Raw genomic sequence first — 20,009 nt, 5'->3', positions numbered from 1 at the left:
TACAGGATGAAAACCATTTAAGGAAACAAAGGGGGCCCTACTGTAGCCCTAGCAGAGCCTATCATTTTACATTTACTGATTTTATCCAAAGTGACTTACAGAAATATAACATTTAAGCTCCAGTGTAGAGCAGACCTTAGCTAGGAATTACCACTGCATCTGTTAATACTAGTACTATAGGAGTGTCTACATTAGAAGTGCTAGTCAAAGTGTGGTGGGAGGAGAAAGTGGTAGAAGGAGGAGGTAGAGGAGAGAAGAGAGGGAGATAGAGGGGAGGGAAGATAGGAGGGAAGGAGGATAAAAGGAGGGAAAGGAGGTGGAGAGGGAGGAGTGGGAGGTAGAAGGAGGAGGTAGAGAAGGAAAGAGAGGGAGGTGGAGGAGGGAAAAGCATGGTAAGTATGCATCAGGTGTGTAATGTTGTCAGAAGAGCTAAGAGAGGAGGCACATGCTGTGCCTCCTCTGCATGCACATACACCAACCCACACACACACACACACACACACACACACACGCACAAACACCATGAACCAAACAGGAAATTCCGTCCCACAGGATGTAAGCCTTATAAGGAAATGGGGGGGCCGGCTCTAGGAAAGCACACTCTAGTTGCATGCTCACACTGAGAGAGCTTCATACTTCTCTCGTGCACCGACACGAACAGACATGTCTACACGGCTGCTCCAGAGTCTCTGGGACTGGGTCCTGACGCACGACGCATGGCTGCACTCCCCCTTCTTCCCTGTGCTCTTCTCCCTGGGCACCTACCTGCTCTGCTGCCTGCCCTACGTGGCCCTGGACCTCCTGTCGCCACATGCGGGGCTTCTTGTTCCGTGTGGGTGCACACTGCACTGTGGTGTCCTAGATTACAAGGTTCCCCACATGTTGCACAAGGTGCAAATTCAGCAAGACTTCAACTGAGTCGCAATTTAGTTTTTTGCATTTATTTTGAAGGGATAGTAATGTTTCTTTTTATTTATAAAAAAGACCCTGTGTGTTATTCCTTTGTGAAACATTATTCCTTTGTGGAACATCCCCCCATTGGTTATACCTTATCTGATTTCTTCCCTAAGTGTGTGTATACATTTCCTTGTCACAAGGGATCACACTCCATAAATCAAGCAGGGAGATCTGCCTGACAGGATGAAGGCCATTTAAGGAGACAAATATAGGGCTGGTCTTAGCAGAGCCACCCTCTATCTCCATGCCCTGACTGGCGTAAGGTGCCCTGGCTGTACTGCACGTTCCACATGGTGCAAATTCAGCTAGGCTGCCATTCTGTCTCCATGTCGGTTCTAGCTGTACTGCATGTTCCACGTACAGTATGTTGGACGTGCAACATTCCACATAGCTGTAATTGTGTTTCTATGTCACAGAAGCAGAAGCACTCCACTAACATTGAGAGATGCCTATTTGTACAGTACCTCCTGCGGATAATGTTTGGCTAAATGAAACTGAAACCGGTGTGTGACTTTAGGTTTGTATTCTCTCTCTCTGTTTACACGTACTGTAGGTTTCTATTCTCTCTCTCTGTTTACACTTAGCTTTCTATTCTCTCTCCCTGTTTACACTGCAGCACAGTCATAAGGGTGAGGCATTTTACTCCTAAATCCTTTACTACAGTTTAAATCCCACCATGTTTTTTTTGGTGGGGTCACACAAATGAACTATGAAGAAAGAATTTAGGGCACATATTTACATGGACTTAAACGAGTGCTTGATATAATTTGATTTGAATTTATTTAAAATGTGCCAGTTATAAACACATATGTCATCAATTGGCAGAAAATAAATAAATAGACTAATCTCTTTTTAAACACATTTGAAAGGGAGTGGGAAGAAGTGAACACTTATTTAATCCCACCCCCTGTCAATAAATCCTACAACTAAAAGGTACCTGTTTCCTTTTGTTACAGTTTTACTCAGTCGCTTTGGTGCTTTTCTCACATCACTATTAACATTTGCACAGCAGTTAGTGCATTTCTCAAAACAATTAGTGCAAACTGCAAAACCTAGTGGATAACCTGCAAAAGCACGTCACTTGCTCAAAATGGATAGTCCACTCCTCAAAAGCAAGTATTTATGTCAATGAAACTGCCAGTGTCATCAAAATGAGAAGTCTTGACACCATCGTTTATAAACAAGATAGTCAAATGGCTTTGTCATTTTTTCATTACGACAGTTTATGCTCTCAGTGTTTTCCCATGCAAAAAAAGGTCAGAACTCGGTGACACTACCTGAAAATGCTCAAGACAGCACTATACAGTACTTGCAGCCATTTGAAAACTACAGTAAATTTACAAATTGCTGTAATTAGGGGAGTAAGTGAGTACAAGACATTGAATATGTACGTTTCACAGTTTTACTGTGTATGCTCTTTGCAATTACAGCATTATAACAGAATTTGATAACTAGTTCACCAATTTTGTATGTAATGACTCAAACAATAAAATGAAGACTATTAGTTTAATTGGGAACGACTATTCAGCATCCATAAGTATAGTTCATTTTGACTGACATGACAAAGCAACTGATACATGTTCAAAAGCATTTGCAATTTGTTCAGATGAAGGAGAAATGTGCACAAATTACTAAATGTTGTGGAGGTTGAACTAATAGTTATGAGAATTTTCTTTCTGATCTGAGAAAAGCACCAAAGCGACTGAGAAAAACTGTAAATGAAACATGAATGAATGCAATTTATACCTGACAATAATATTATTAAAGTTGTCCCCTGGGAAGCACGAAACATATTTCCTAACAGTACATGCGTCCACATGAATTCATACACATATTATACATGTACACACAGCCACATCCCCACCCCCATTTATCATGGGAGTGGCATCATGCCACTGTAGCAACGCCCACCATGTAAGTTGACGCCGTCGCCACAAAATTACCACCAATTTTTTTTTTTTTTTTAAATCAAAGTCACCACTAAGGATTTTTTTGTTTTGTTTCGCATAACATAATATGATTTCTCTTCACATAACCATTCAAACAGAGATATTATCTGAGACACCAAAATTACACACCAGCAGTCAGGTAATCAGACCAGATATATTTTCTGAGCATAAACAAAACAAAAAAGGGTAATATTCCACATACATATACATATTAAATTGCTTAATGCGTATTAATTAGCTTAGCTAATTATATTCTGTTAAATTCACAATTGGTGAAAAAAAGATGTGCTGACCTAAAACATTAAATGAGTAAGTGTATTTTTATGACCCTTTTATAACGCCATCTTTGTTCTGAAGCTGTCAGCAAGCCCACTGATATTTGCTGCTGCTGCTGCAGCCCTTGTGGCGCTCTCCCGCCTGTCCTGGTCATCTACTTCGGACAGGAAAGCCGAGATGTCATCACTCTCCCGGCCTCTCCGCCCAGACCTGCGGTTCCCAATCTTCTTGAGTTTGTCCCGAGCCTGACTGCGGTCTTTTGTGTCGACCCTGATCCTGTAGGCCTTCTTGAACTGCTCCACGGCCCGGGTGTCGTCCTTCCTGTGGTACATCAGGAAGACCCCGTACTTGGTGTGGCAGTGCTGCCTCTCCGTGTCGGTCAGGCGCTCATCCGAGATCAGACGGGTGAAAATGGGCTCGGCCTTCTCCAGCTGCCGGCTCTCTGCGTACGCCTCTGCCAGGTGGACCCAGGCGTGTGTGTTGGACGGCTTCAGCTCCACGGTCTTGCGGAAGAGGCGGATGCTTTTGGCGGCGGCGTCCTTGACTTGCGCAGAGCCGGCACGCCACTCGCCGGATGTCTTCATGTTGATCATCTCTTGCCAGTGGCAGAGCCCCATCTGGTGGTAGAGGAAGGAGGAGTTGGGAGCTCTCTTAGCCGCCTCCTCGAGCATCTCTAACGACTCAGTGGTAGAGTTGTCTCTCCTGAAGTATGTACCAGCGTACCTGATGACCTGAGGCACGTCAGCACACTTCTCAAGGGCCATGAGGACCAGCTCTCTGCTCTTCGTTGCATTAAACCTTTGATTTTTCAGGGCTAAGAGGACCATCACTTCAGCATCTGTGGGGTCGAGATCCAAGGCTCTCTGTAGCTGTCTGGCTGCAGGGCTGTCCTTAGGCTTGACTCTAACATCCTTTCTGACAAGTTCCTCCAACCGATAAAGGACTATGGCATAGCCCACATTGTAGGACACGCTGTCAGGCTTGGCTTCCAGAGCCTTCTGGAAGCTCTCCTTGGCCCTTGGATAGAGCTTAGCCCCCATCCTTAAGAAGCTCCACCCTTTCTCTGCTTCCACGGCAGACTCTCCACCCTCACCTACTCTCTTCACCTTGCCCAGGTAAGTCTCCATGTCTTTCATGTTACCCAGGTGATGGTGCAGCCATGCAAAGCTGGAGTAGGTGACCAGGAATTCCGCCTCATCTTGCTTCTCCTCCTTCAGCACGGCTTCGGACTTGGCCAGGTATTCAAGGGCAGTGTCGTTCCTACCCTGCAGGTGGCTCACAAAGGCCAGGATGTTGAAGTAAGTGGCGTGGTACCTGCGGGGACAGTACTTGACACGGTCCAGGAGCTTCTCTGGGATGCCCTTCAAGTCATTGATGTCATCTTTGTCCACGTCCCATGTGAAGAGGCACTCCAGATTCTTTAGTTGTCCCTTACTTGTCACTTTGTCTGAACTACAGGGAAAAGTGAATGCATATATAATTACAGTAATAAAGTAAAACAGATTAGGCATATATAATTACAGCAATAAAGTAAAAAAGATTAGGCTATACAAAACGAGCAATAGCCTACATAAATATAGTTTTGGCTTGATGCATAGACAGGCTTAGGCTCCACACTATAGGCTCAGCATTACAGAAACATATAGTGAGATAATTAAAACCATAAGCAATTACACAAATTAATGATCATACATTACTATGATATATACTTATACTCTATTAGTCTCTCTCTCTCTCTCTCTCTCTCTCCTACCTCATTTCGTCTTGTGAATGGTTTTCAGTGTTTTCAGTGTGAAGGATATTCCAGAGTGACAGCAAAGACTGTAGCTAGGCAGGTATTTATAGCCTACTCTTTGGTGATACCGACCTAGGCTAAAGTTGCATTTCCTCAACATCAATAGTCAGTTTACTGGGGAAATCAAAACCGAAACTTAGCCTACTTCACTTTCTGGCTCTGCGCCTCTTATGCAATCATAGAGGGTAACTGTTGCACCCTTCATGAGCTGAACCCACGCAAAAAGTGAACGTTTTTTAATTCTTATTATCTTGGCGATCAGGGCGAAACAAGTTCGGGGGACTTAATGACCGGCGTTCTATACATTATCCCGCTTATTACACGGCTACTTGCCAAAACGAAAAAAATAAACTCCATGATATGTCTCTTTACACTTACTTGTTACCGTTTCGTCGTGGCTTTTGCTGAGAAACAAATAGTTCGCAACACACGCTGAACTTGAATCAAACATTCTTTAGAACACAGCTGATCAACCGTCTGCTTTCACTTTTGAATGAAATTCCAAGGCAAACTCCGTTGCCATTGACAGCGGTCATTCTTGTTTTCAGAGGTCCTTTCACAAGAAATAATGACCGCTAGAACTTTCGGAAATCCCATTCAAGTCAATGGAGCATTCTACTTGCATTGTGAAGAGCCGTATAATAATGCTTTTTTAATGTTCTGCAACAAATCTACTATTTAAATAAAGCTTCTATGAGTTTGATGCCTGGGTGACATCGAACCGTTCAGTTATGCGAACCGTTCAATATGCGTCACTAGGCTACTACCAATCAAAGATTCTAGAACAGAGCAGAGAATCTTTGCTACTAATATTCATAAGTGATCATGAAATATCATATTATTTGCTCTGACCAATGAGTAGGCCTATAGGCTACACCAAACGAAGCCCTATAGATAAATATGCTTACACACAAAGTGTGGAAAATGTGTCTTTATGAAAAATAGCCTCTAGGCCTGCTGCAATTTTGCGTTTATGACAACCTCTGCCAAGCACTAAGCTGAAACGAAAGTAGCCTGGAAATTGATTATTAGGCCTAGTCCTTGGGCCAGAGGGGTTGGTCGGTACCATGTGAGGGGAATCATAGTGATTTTTGGTAAGATATACCACCCTAGAATTAGGGAAAAAAAGATAGCATTGGATAGGTAGTAGCTTTCTGTGTGTTATCATATCACCCTGAATGTCAAGGCTATTACAGCCTACATGAAGCCTACTAGCCTACCTATGCTCTACATTACTGACAGAAAACCGAGGGAGGCCAAACTATATTGCAGGCCTAGCATAATAAGTGGCATCATTTCACTTCTTTATTTATGTAGCCTATTGCTTGTTTGTTGGATACTTGTTCATTGTTCATTGTTAGCCTATGGCAATGTTTATGTGTTCATGACCCAGCAGAAAATAAAATGTAATTAAAAATATAGCCAGAAGATGGCAGCCTTACCTAAGGACCACATGAAGGCACAGATGAAGTGCTGGTAAAAGCTACAAAAGCTTTGACTTTGGAAGTTGTTCAGTAGTGAGGGATTTTCATTGATATATTTGGACATTAAAAATAATGCAACTGGCAGTGATTTAAATTGAAATAAATACCTAACTTACATTGGCCTGATCCTGCTGTGAATTTGACCTCTTTAATAAAACAGTCTTTTGATTTAGGCTACAATTTACCATATGATAGTGCCTTGTAATTGTGAGGTTAATCGAGGAGATACTAATCAGGGGTAGGCTAGGCTACATAGAATAAAAGTAAAACTAATGGATTATAGCTAATACTGATGAACTACAGTAGAACTACAATATTTTTTGCAAGCAATTCCTTTCGGCATACCAGTAGCCTACACTTGAGAGCTTTACAATGTCATGCCTCAAATTCACCCATCCAAACACACACACACACACAAACTGATGGCGGAGGCTATTTAAGAGAATGCATAAGCTATGACTTAAACAAAGATCTGGTCTACCCCACACTGTCTTACAGTGTTTCAGAACTGTTGTATCGCAACTCCAGATACTATTTTTGAATGGCCGGGAGATTAATTTCCATTCACCACAAAGCAGGGCACTTAATCCCAAACTGCTGCAATGTCCTGCAATTTCTTGACTTCTATTCACCCCTTGCAGACACGTGACTTAAGTCTATAAACCCTGTGCCAATGGGTCACGTGACTAGAGATAACAGAGAGCAACTCAGTCATTACCTATGAGAGCCATTAAGGGGGATTTCTAGGGCGTTGATGGTGTTACAGGATAGATGAGGACAATCTGCTGTGTCATGCTGATATTTGTTTATGGAAAAGCATACAAATGTGAAATGCATAGAAATGTGAATCCTCTTTCTCATCTCTTTCTAGGTCATCTTGACCCCTTGGACCTCTTGATCTCTCAGTCCTCTTGATCTCTTTCAGTCCACACTCCCACCTCTCTCTCATCTCAGCTCGACTCTCCTTATTACAGTAGTTTGGGTTTTATATTGTGTTCAGTTTGCTTGAAAAACAATTGTTTCAAATATAGTTGCATTGCTTTATTTGGTATTTCCACGTGTCACACTAGTTAGGTTCAGCATGTAGTTAGGTTCAGCATGTAGAAGCAAGAGGACAATCTCACTTCATAAGAGAATCGAACTTAGAACGTTCTAGCCCTATCCAAGAATTCCTCCACTTTCTCCACTGTTCTAGTAGCAGATAACCTAATTTTCTCATTCTACTGCAAATGATAATTGATGAAGTAACTAAGGACCTGCTGTTTAGAAAGCAGCTTTGCTCCTGTAATATTATCCTGAGTGGTTATCAAATACAACTTACAGGATACAGAAATACAGGAATGACCACTGAACACTCGGTGAACAGTTGTCTGAGTCAGTATGCAATACTATTCATGTGCTCAACCATGCTTCTTCTTTAATGAGAAAGCTTAACAGTTGTAACGTAAGTTACGCATGTAACTATGGATCTGTGAGACCGAGGGATGACCGTCACTACGGTCTAAAAAAGGAATGATCACCTTCGTTCTGCCTATCACCGAGACCATATGTCAACAAAGTCATGCCCATGACCTCCGGAAGCAGAACGACTCGAGCTTGTAAATAGCGGAGATTGCTCCCGGTTCAGTCTCCTACCTTGAGCGCCTCAGGATGGTCCGAGCGACAAGGATAGTGACGGTCATCCCTCGGTCTCACAGATCCATAGTTACATGCGTAACTTACGATCTGTTTCGACCTCACTCTGACCGTCACTACGGTCTAAAAAAGGGATGACACATACCAAAAAAGTCGCGAGGAGCTCTAAGCTAACCATTAAAACCTCGCTCGGTCACGGACATGAGGGCAGCGTCGCCAACCGGAGCTGGGCGAGTGACGTCCACCCTATAAAACCTGGTAAAAGTGCAAGGCGTCGCCCATGAAGCCGCTGCACAGATATCGCTTGCTGGTACCCCCTTAAGGGCAGCCCAAGACGTAAACCGGTGTGTGACTTTAGGTTTGTATTCTCTCTCTCTGTTTACACGTACTGTAGGTTTCTATTCTCTCTCTCTGTTTACACTTAGCTTTCTATTCTCTCTCCCTGTTTACACTGCAGCACAGTCATAAGGGTGAGGCATTTTACTCCTAAATCCTTTACTACAGTTTAAATCCCACCATGTTTTTTTTGGTGGGGTCACACAAATGAACTATGAAGAAAGAATTTAGGGCACATATTTACATGGACTTAAACGAGTGCTTGATATAATTTGATTTGAATTTATTTAAAATGTGCCAGTTATAAACACATATGTCATCAATTGGCAGAAAATAAATAAATAGACTAATCTCTTTTTAAACACATTTGAAAGGGAGTGGGAAGAAGTGAACACTTATTTAATCCCACCCCCTGTCAATAAATCCTACAACTAAAAGGTACCTGTTTCCTTTTGTTACAGTTTTACTCAGTCGCTTTGGTGCTTTTCTCACATCACTATTAACATTTGCACAGCAGTTAGTGCATTTCTCAAAACAATTAGTGCAAACTGCAAAACCTAGTGGATAACCTGCAAAAGCACGTCACTTGCTCAAAATGGATAGTCCACTCCTCAAAAGCAAGTATTTATGTCAATGAAACTGCCAGTGTCATCAAAATGAGAAGTCTTGACACCATCGTTTATAAACAAGATAGTCAAATGGCTTTGTCATTTTTCATTACGACAGTTTATGCTCTCAGTGTTTTCCCATGCAAAAAAAGGTCAGAACTCGGTGACACTACCTGAAAATGCTCAAGACAGCACTATACAGTACTTGCAGCCATTTGAAAACTACAGTAAATTTACAAATTGCTGTAATTAGGGGAGTAAGTGAGTACAAGACATTGAATATGTATCGTTTCACAGTTTTACTGTGTATGCTCTTTGCAATTACAGCATTATAACAGAATTTGATAACTAGTTCACCAATTTTGTATGTAATGACTCAAACAATAAAATGAAGACTATTAGTTTAATTGGGAACGACTATTCAGCATCCATAAGTATAGTTCATTTTGACTGACATGACAAAGCAACTGATACATGTTCAAAAGCATTTGCAATTTGTTCAGATGAAGGAGAAATGTGCACAAATTACTAAATGTTGTGGAGGTTGAACTAATAGTTATGAGAATTTTCTTTCTGATCTGAGAAAAGCACCAAAGCGACTGAGAAAAACTGTAAATGAAACATGAATGAATGCAATTTATACCTGACAATAATATTATTAAAGTTGTCCCCTGGGAAGCACGAAACATATTTCCTAACAGTACATGCGTCCACATGAATTCATACACATATTATACATGTACACACAGCCACATCACCACCCCCATTTATCATGGGAGTGGCATCATGCCACTGTAGCAACGCCCACCATGTAAGTTGACACCGTCGCCACAAAATTACCACCAATTTTTTTTTTTTTTTAAATCAAAGTCACCACTAAGGATTTTTTTGTTTTGTTTCGCATAACATAATATGATTTCTCTTCACATAACCATTCAAACAGAGATATTATCTGAGACACCAAAATTACACACCAGCAGTCAGGTAATCAGACCAGATATATTTTCTGAGCATAAACAAAACAAAAAAGGGTAATATTCCACATACATATACATATTAAATTGCTTAATGCGTATTAATTAGCTTAGCTAATTATATTCTGTTAAATTCACAATTGGTGAAAAAAAGATGTGCTGACCTAAAACATTAAATGAGTAAGTGTATTTTTATGACCCTTTTATAACGCCATCTTTGTTCTGAAGCTGTCAGCAAGCCCACTGATATTTGCTGCTGCTGCTGCAGCCCTTGTGGCGCTCTCCCGCCTGTCCTGGTCATCTACTTCGGACAGGAAAGCCGAGATGTCATCACTCTCCCGGCCTCTCCGCCCAGACCTGCGGTTCCCAATCTTCTTGAGTTTGTCCCGAGCCTGACTGCGGTCTTTTGTGTCGACCCTGATCCTGTAGGCCTTCTTGAACTGCTCCACGGCCCGGGTGTCGTCCTTCCTGTGGTACATCAGGAAGACCCCGCGCCATTGGTGTGGCAGTGCTGCCTCCGCCGTCGGTCAGGCTCATCCGAGATCAGACGGGTGAAAATGGGCTCGGCCTTCTCCAGCTGCCGGCTCTCTGCGCACGCCTCTGCCAGGTGGACCCAGGCGCAGTGTGTTGGGCCGGCTTCAGCTCCACGGTCTTGGCGGAAGAGGCGGATGCTTTTGGCGGCGGCCTTGACTTCTGACTTGGAGCCGAGCCGCACGCCACGCGGATGTCTTCATGTTGATCATCTCTTGCCAGTGGCAGAGCCCCATCTGGTGGTAGAGGAAGGAGGAGTTGGGAGCTCTCTTAGCGCCTCCTCGAGCATCTCTAACGACTCAGTGGTAGAGTTGTCTCTCCTGAAGTATGTACCAGCGCACCTGATGACCTGAGGCACGCCAGCACACTTCTCAAGGGCCATGAGGACCAGCTCTCTGCTCTTCGTTGCATTAAACCTTTGATTTTCAGGGCTAAGAGGACCATCACTTCAGCATCTGTGGGGTCGAGATCCAAGGCTCTCTGTAGCTGTCTGGCTGCAGGGCTGTCCTTAGGCTTGACTCTAACATCCTTTCTGACAAGTTCCTCCAACCGATAAAGGACTATGGCATAGCCCACATTGTAGGACACGCTGTCAGGCTTGGCTTCCAGAGCCTTCTGGAAGCTCTCCTTGGCCCTTGGATAGAGCTTAGCCCCCATCCTTAAGAAGCTCCACCCTTTCTCTGCTTCCACAGCAGACTCTCCACCCTCACCTACTCTCTTCACCTTGCCCAGGTAAGTCTCCATGTCTTTCATGTTACCCAGGTGATGGTGCAGCCATGCAAAGCTGGAGTAGGTGACCAGGAATTCCGCCTCATCTTGCTTCTCCTCCTTCAGCACGGCTTCGGACTTGGCCAGGTATTCAAGGGCAGTGTCGTTCCTACCCTGCAGGTGGCTCACAAAGGCCAGGATGTTGAAGTAGGTGGCGGGTAGGCTAGGCTACATAGAATAAAAGTAAAACTAATGGATTATAGCTAATACTGATGAACTACAGTAGAACTACAATATTTTTGCAAGCAATTCCTTTCGGCATACCAGTAGCCTACACTTGAGAGCTTTACAATGTCATGCCTCAAATTCACCCATCCAAACACACACACACACAAACTGATGGCGGAGGCTATTTAAGAGAATGCATAAGCTATGACTTAAACAAAGATCTGGTCTACCCCACACTGTCTTACAGTGTTTCAGAACTGTTGTATCGCAACTCCAGATACTATTTTTGAATGGCCGGGAGATTAATTTCCATTCACCACAAAGCAGGGCACTTAATCCCAAACTGCTGCAATGTCCTGCAATTTATTGACTTCTATTCACCCCTTGCAGACACGTGACTTAAGTCTATAAACCCTGTGCCAATGGGTCACGTGACTAGAGATAACAGAGAGCAACTCAGTCATTACCTATGAGAGCCATTAAGGGGGATTTCTAGGGCGTTGATGGTGTTACAGGATAGATGAGGACAATCTGCTGTGTCATGCTGATATTTGTTTATGGAAAAGCATACAAATGTGAAATGCATAGAAATGTGAATCCTCTTTCTCATCTCTTTCTAGGTCATCTTGACCCCTTGGACCTCTTGATCTCTCAGTCCTCTTGATCTCTTTCAGTCCACACTCCCACCTCTCTCTCATCTCAGCTGGACTCTCCTTATTACAGTAGTTTGGGTTTTATATTGTGTTCAGTTTGCTTGAAAAACAATTGTTTCAAATATAGTTGCATTGCTTTATTTGGTATTTCCACGTGTCACACTAGTTAGGTTCAGCATGTAGTTAGGTTCAGCATGTAGAAGCAAAAGGACAATCTCACTTCATAAGAGAATCGAACTTAGAACGTTCTAGCCCTATCCAAGAATTCCTCCACTTTCTCCACTGTTCTAGTAGCAGATAACCTAACTTTCTCATTCTACTGCAAATGATAATTGAGGAAGTAACTAAGGACCTGCTGTTTAGAAAGCAGCTTTGCTCCTGTAATATTATCCTGAGTGGTTATCAAATACAACTTACAGGATACAGAAATACAGGAATGACCACTGAACACTCGTGAACAGTTGTCTGAGTCAGTATGCAATACTATTCATGTGCTCAACCATGCTTCTTCTTTAATGAGAAAAGCTTAACAGTTGTAACGTAGTTACGCATGTAACTATGGATCTGTGAGACCGAGGGATGACCGCTACTACGGTCTAAAAGGAATGATCACCTTCGTTCTGCCTATCACCGAGACCATATGTCAACAAAGTCATGCCCATGACCTCCGAAGCAGAACGACTCGAGCTTGTAAATAGCGGAGATTGCTCCCGTTCAGTCTCCTACCTTGAGCCTCAGGATGGTCCGAGCGACAAGGATAGTGACGGTCATCCCTCGGTCTCACAGATCCATAGTTACATGCGTAACTTACGATCTGTTTCGACCTCACTCTGACCGTCACTACGGTCTAAAAAAGGGATGACACATACCAAAAAAGTCGCGAGGAGCTCTAAGCTAACCATTAAAACCTCGCCGTCACAGACATGAGGGCAGCTGCCGCCACCGGAGCTGGGCGAAGTGACGCCCACCCTATAAAACCTGGTAAAAGTGCAAGGCGTCGCCCATGAAGCCGCTGCACAGATATCGCTTGCTGGTACCCCCTTAAGGGCAGCCCAAGACGTAGCCATACTCCTGGTGGAGTGAGCCCTTGTACCCGAAGGGACCGGCATTCCCAGAGCCTGGTAGGCATGGGAAATAACCTCAACCAGCCAATCGCATCGCTGTTTGAAAGCGGTAGTCCCTGCTTCGCCGCCCCATAACAGACAAAAGTTGAGTGTGTTCCCTCCTCAACGACTGCGCATCGGCCAGATAAGCTCTCAAAGCCCTGACTGGGCACAGAGTGAGCAACTTGTCGCTCTGCCTGTGAGGCAGCAGACGGCTGGAATTGGGTCAGCTCCAGAACCTGGTTGATAGACTGCTGACTTAGAACCTTAGGCAGGAAGGCTGGATTAGGCCAAAGTGACACGCCAGTGCCCCTGCCTGCCACCTCAGGCAGTCTTAAGCTGACGGAGAGGGCGCGACAGCTCCCGGCAGCCTGGCGAACAAAGAGCCAGGAGAAAGCTAGTTTTCAGAGACAAAGATCGCAGATCTGCATCTAAAAGGGCCTTCAGTAAGAGACGGGCCTTCAGTAAGAGACATTAAAACGGTGGGCAAATCCCAGTTTGGTGCCCGCAAAGTGCAAACTGGACGAACCGGGCGGCCCTTTAAAAAAAACTGACCAATCAGTGGATGCCTACCCAAGGGCCTGTTATCCGCACCCTGGTGAAAGGCTGAAATGGCCGAGGCATAAACCTTCACAGTACTGACCGCCTTTGCCTTGATCCAAATAGGGACTGCAAGAAGCGCAAAACTTGTGGCACAGGGCAAACCGCTGGCTCAAGACCCAAGCTGGCACACCAATCCGAAAAGATCCTCCACCTGAGTGCATAGCAAGCTCTAGTAGAAGGAGCCCTGGCGTTGTTCAGAGTCTCCTGCACAGACTCAGCTAGCTGTTCAATGACTGACTCTGCAGGGGCCAAACCCACAGGCACAGGGCACCTGGGTTGGATGCCAGATCTGCCCGCCTGCTTGTGACAGAAGATCCGCCCGGCAGGGTAACTGCCATGGCTGACCCAAGAGGAGCCGGAGAAGGTCTGGAAACCAAGGCCTCGCCGGCCACCGTGGAGCAACCAGCAGAACTGTGTGTTGGCCCTCCCTGATCCTCCGCAGGACCTGAGGTACAAGAGGGGATGGAGGAAAAGCGTACAACAAGCCTGTCGGCCAGTCTTGTGACAGAGCATCCAGGCCCAAACTGCCTCCCTGTCCCACGAGAGAGTACCACTCTGGGCAGTGAGTCGTTTCTGCCGACGCAAACAGGTCCACTTGTGCAGTCCCATACTGAGCCCAGACCTGGCTGACCACCTCTGGGTTCAATCTCCATTCCCCCGGGAGTGGCCCGGTCCTGGAGAGAATGTCGGCCGCCCTGTTCTCCACACTTGGAACGTGTACTGCCCTCACTGAAGCCAGACGCGGCCATGCCCATGACAGCAACTCCTCCGCCACCTGGAGGCACCGCCAGGACCTCGTGCCGCCTTGGTGATTGACATGATACACCGCCGAGGTGCTGTCTGACCTCACCAGAACATGTTGGCTTCGCAACCCTGGCAGGAACCTCTGCAGGGCGAGATGGATGGCCTTCAGCTCGAGGACGCTGATGTGCTCTGGACGCCCAGGAGGGAGGCCACACGCCCTCGCTGACAGCCCTTCCCAGACAGCTCCCCAGCCTGTCAGAGAAGCGCCTGTCGAGATGACTTGCCTCTTGTGAGGAAGGCCCCCAGTGGAACACCCTGGAGTAAGAACCTCCTGTCCGGCCCAAGGACGAGGGGCTCGATGCAAGCAGGAGACACCCGCAACTTCACATGCCTGTCGCCTCGGGTGGAGCTGAAAGGCATTGAACCAACACTGCAGGGGCGCAATTTCAGCAGGCCCAATGGCAGTACCGCGAGCTTCGCAGCCATTGCCCAAGCCAACAGCCTCTGGACTTTGTGGGCGGTGACCAGTCTGCCCAGCCGAAAGCCTGTCAGAGCCCTCGGTCAAGCTGTCTGCCCTCCGGGAGTGAGAGAGATGCCGCCATGCTGACCGAGTCGAGGAGGACACCAAGGAAATCCCTACTGGCGGGGGCTGCAAGTTGCTCTTTTTCCAGTTGACTGTGAAACCCAGGGCCTGGATATGGATCAGAACCGTGTTGGTGTCGTGGCACCACCTGCACCTGAGATGGGGCACAAATTAGCCAGTCGTCCAGGTGCGGTAGGATCTTTTAGGCCCTGGACCTGCAGGGAAGCTAGCGCGGCTGCCACCACGCCGAAGTAAAAATTCTGGGGCCAGTGAAAGGCCAAATGGGAGGACCTGAAACTGGAACACCCTGCCTTGGAAGGCGAAGCGGAGGAAGGACCTGTGTGCTGGGCAGATAGGGGACGGGAAGTGCTGCGTTTTTAGATCCAGAGACGTAAACCACTCCCCTTCCTGGATGGAATGAATCACTATTCCAACGTGGACCATTTTGAATGGCAGCACCTTGAGGTACTGGTTCAAGGGCCTGAGGTCGAGGACCGGCCGGTAACCTCCGTCTTTTGGGCACAATAAAATATTTGGAATAAAACCCAGTGTGCCGTAAGTGCAGCAGTGGTACTTCTGAGATGGCCCCTTTCAGAAGCAACTCCTGGACCTCCTTGACAAGCACGGAATTTAAAAGGGGTCTTTCACAGACGTCATCTTGACCCCCTGAAAACGAGGGGGCCGCCCGTCCGAAACTGTAGGCGGTAACCGTGGAGTCACCGTAGCCACAACCCAAGAGTCTGGCACAATCCCTTCCCAGGAGGTCCTGGACAGCTGGGAAGGGCAGTCGACGGGCAGCCCCGATCCCCTAGGCAGGACCGCCACCGCGGCCTGCACCTCTGCCTGCTGCCCGGCCGAGGTCTTTGCTGTCCTCTGGGCCAGGGAGTTGGGGCTGAGCTCTGGTCTGGTGCACGAAAGCGCCAGTCCCGTGGGGCAGCATAGTTGATACTTACCTGTGGTGTTCGGGCGGGCTGCCACCGCCCATACCTTACCTGATGCTGCCCTGTGGGGGAACCGAGCCCGCCTGTGGCACACACGCTGACCAGTTCCTCTAGAAGCGCCAGCCTGTTCCACTCTGTCCAGCACCCCCAGGGAGTCTGGATGGAACATATGCCCAGGCACCACGGGGAGACCTAACAGGTCTGTCCTGATGGCATCAGGGAGAGAAGCCACACCTGTCTACGGCACAGCACCGCAGAGGCCATAGCACTCCCCACATCACGCGTCAGCTGGGAGTGGGCTGACAGTGCGGCATCCACCAGGGCCCTTGCATCATGGTCCTCCGGGCTCATCGTTTTTCGCAGAGCCGCCAGAGTGATGGCCAGGGCGTTGCCCATACGGGCTGCCCGTGCTGATGCGTCAAAGCAGTGACTGATGAGACGGTCCGTCTTGGCACACTCCTTACGCGGGCAGGGTGGATTGGGAGATGCATTGGCAGGCCCCAGGGAAGTCCAGGCGGCGATGGACTGCTCGACCGGTGGCATATCCCCTAGCCCTGAGTCGGCCGGATAGGCAGCCTTTGCCAGCTGACGGCAACCTGGATTGAATTGGGGGCTGTCATGGTGCAGCCAATCAGTTGGCTGCACCATGTCTGAATGTAGCTCATCCAGGAGGCCGTCCCCGCTTACGTCATCGATCGTAGAACGAGGGGCATGGAGCGACAGCACATCCACATCACCCAGATCAACATCCGCACCATGGCTCTCAGGCCTGGATGGGGAGAGACCTTCCTGGCCAGGGGGCAGAGAAGGGGATGACGTGCCCTGGAGACCCTCCAGCCTGTCCATCCTCCTAGCCAGAGCCTGGAGAGCTGAGAGAATCTGAAGCGACTCCGTGCCATTACCCTCGGTCACGGCAGCTGGAGCCGAGCACTTAGCAGGTCCAGGGACCTCCACCTGATCATGCCTGGAAGGGGACTCATGTTGCCGTTTACGCTTGTGGGTATGCTTCACGCCATGCCTATGAGAGTGGGATGGTCGGTCGGGTGGCGCCGCCTGTCCCGGCCCACGACGCGTGGCCACATGCCTGGTCAGCCCGGGCGGAGCCGTTCCTCCCTAGGAAGGTCACAGGCTGCGCTGCAGGGGCTGTCGACATCCTCCAGGAGGTGGGGCTCCAAGGCAAGCAGGACACTCTCTATGCCCGCCATTGGGGCCATCGTGGCCCTACAGACTCTGCAGTAGTGTGCGCCATTGCCTACCACAGAAAAACACAATGCAATACAACACAATACAATACAATAAGGCACTTACCTTGGCCGCATTAACGCTGGGTCTGCAAGCAGCAGCCCGTAAATACAGTGAGATACAGCAGTGGTGTAATACAGTACACGGTGGCCTGAAGCAGCGTGCGGACACGCTTAGCAGGCTCACACTGGCCCAGCTAGCTGCGGACAGCAGCGACGGGGTACACAACAGATACACAAAGAAGGCGGCCACCAGTGCGCGAACACACGCGCCGACGTATACCAGTGGACAACTGGAGAAAAGACACACAGCAGCCGGCACCTCGTTGCAAGACTGCACCTAGCAGACACAAACAGCTAAACTTACCTTTGCAAGTAGCCTAGCACACAACAACAAAGCTAACAAGAAGCACACAGTAACATTAGCCCTGTTTAATCGAGCACATACGCCGCTGATCAGGCCCACACAGGTTCCGGCTGCCAGAGCAGTAAACAGAAATAATAACGGTGGCCCACGCCGGTGCGAAAGCGCACAGCAGGCTCACACCAAGCCCAACTAGCCGCGAACAGCCAGATAAGGTACACAGTAGTTAACAAACAACAACCCGAAACCTGGCACACACAAAAGGGAAATAACACTGAAGCGGCAGCCCGCGGCAGTGCTGAACGCCAGGCAGCAGGCTCTCACTAGCCCCTCCGCCGTGCGGTATGGGGTGAACTCAGGAAAGGTCCAACAAGTTAAACAAAGTTAAACAAAGTTAAACGAAGTTTCCTGAAAAAACACAGGTTACTACCACATGCAGACTAACAAACACAGTCAAAGCAAGAAAGCGGTGAAATGCGATCGCTCCGCATCACAGGTCTCAGATGAGGCTGATCAAGGTGAGAGACTGAACTGGGAGCAATCTCCATTTTTCAAGCTTCGAGTCGTTCTGCTTCCGAGGTCATGGGCATGACTTTGTTGACATATGGTCTCCGGTGATAGGCAGAACGAAGGTGATCATTCCTTTTTTAGACCGTAGTGATGGTCAGAGTGAGGTCGAAACAGATCTCAGGTTAGGACTTCAGAAAGATTTCATACAAACCTTGAGAAGACTTGGTAGCCATTGCGCCTGGTATTCATAATTAAATGTCAGTCGTGCTATAATGTGGTTACCGCAACATATTCATAACTTCAATAATTGTTCACAATTAATACAGGCTAAAGACAACTACCGCCTCTCAAAAATAAAAGAACAGTCAGCTGCAAATACTGTACATAGAAAGCAGAATTTAAAGCCTTCTCGAGGTGACATATAGAGCTGCAGAGCTGGAGTCTCTGATGCACAGGGGGGCATTACGCTTAACTCAGGAACTTTAGATGGACTTACTTTGCCTACAACACTTTCACTTTACAATCCTTTTTGTTAAAATAATGACATAACAAATCCAAACCATATTAAGATTTATTAAATTAACATCCACCCACTTGAGGAGGCAGTGAAACTAAAAGGGCGAGGAACTTTGCATTCATGCTTTATGGAGAAAAACGGTCACCAAGAATGCGTCCAAAGTGTATGCCTAACCTATTGGAACATCCCCCAGATCCCCACCAACATCACCATTTGTCTGCTCGAAGAAACAAAGAATTAGACAAAAGACGGGCTAGTTTGACATTGTTAAGGTTAACTTCTCACTCCATTTTTGATACATGATGTTGTTGGTCATTATGAGAATCTGATGGGGCAAAAGTGTGTGTGTGTGTGTGTGTGTGTGTGTGTGTGGGGGGGTGGCATTGGCCCCTTGGACCCCCTGCTCCCGGTGCCCATGTTCCTTGTACTTTAATGAGAGAGCTGCATACTTCTCTCACGCACCGACACGGACATGTTTACAGAGTCTTTAGGACTGGGTCCTGACGTACGATGCATGGCTGCACTTGGCCGTGTATGCCGTGCACATGGTCGTGTGGTCACACGCTGCACGCTGCAATAGGTGCCCTACATCACCTGTTGCACAAGGTGCAAATTCAGCAAGACTTCACCTGTATTCAGCAAATTCAGCAAGACTTCACATTTCTTTGCTTTTTTTAAAGGGTAGTAATGTTTTTGTTTGTTTTTTTTATTAAAAACTGTGTTATTCCTTTGTGAAACATACTGGTAATTGTAACCCCATTGGTTGTATATTCCTCATGATACATGATATTATTTCGTCCCTATGTGTGTTTACATTTCCCTGTCACAAGGGATCACACAAATAAAGCAGGGAAATCTGCCTCACAGGATGAAAGCCATTTAAGGAGATAAATAGTCTGAAACTGGTGTGTGACTTAAAGGAGAATTCCGGTGTGATACTGACCTAAAGTGTATTGAAACATGATACCGAGTGTGAACGTATGTCTCATAGCCCATCTCGGCTTGTCTCCTGCACTCCAAAATCTGGCGCTAGTTAGCCGATGCTACCAACAGCTTTTTCAATAGTGGTGCTTCGGCATCGGGCTAACCATGCAAATAAATCACTGTTTACACCCATTCATTTAGGCTCAATGCATCTCCACACTTCATTGGTAGACTTCCGAGGGCCCTGACATTTAAAACGAGACATTGAGAACTTTGAAAAAGCACTGATAGTTTACTTACAAGACGATTTATACATATAAAATATACATATATTTTTGGAATCTG

At 46.8% G+C, this 20,009-nt stretch overlaps 1 protein-coding gene across 1 annotated transcript; it reads right to left on the bottom strand.

Moving 5' to 3' along the window:
- Window positions 1-3,041: 3,041 nt before the first annotated feature.
- LOC125287383 (interferon-induced protein with tetratricopeptide repeats 5-like) lies at window positions 3,042-5,257 on the bottom strand. The gene is made up of 2 exons (XM_048233168.1): window positions 4,936-5,257; window positions 3,042-4,634 (listed from the first exon to the last, which is right to left on the bottom strand). The coding sequence occupies exons 1-2, from the start codon at window positions 4,938-4,940 to the stop codon at window positions 3,239-3,241; spliced, it is 1,401 nt and encodes a 466-aa protein (XP_048089125.1). The 5' UTR covers window positions 4,941-5,257; the 3' UTR covers window positions 3,042-3,238.
- Window positions 5,258-20,009: the final 14,752 nt, after the last annotated feature.

This window comes from Alosa alosa, chromosome 22 (assembly GCF_017589495.1).
Source record: "Alosa alosa isolate M-15738 ecotype Scorff River chromosome 22, AALO_Geno_1.1, whole genome shotgun sequence".
Taxonomy (NCBI): domain Eukaryota; kingdom Metazoa; phylum Chordata; class Actinopteri; order Clupeiformes; family Clupeidae; genus Alosa; species Alosa alosa.
Note: the sequence above shows the minus strand (reverse complement) of the source record. Positions and strands in the feature narration are given on the sequence as shown.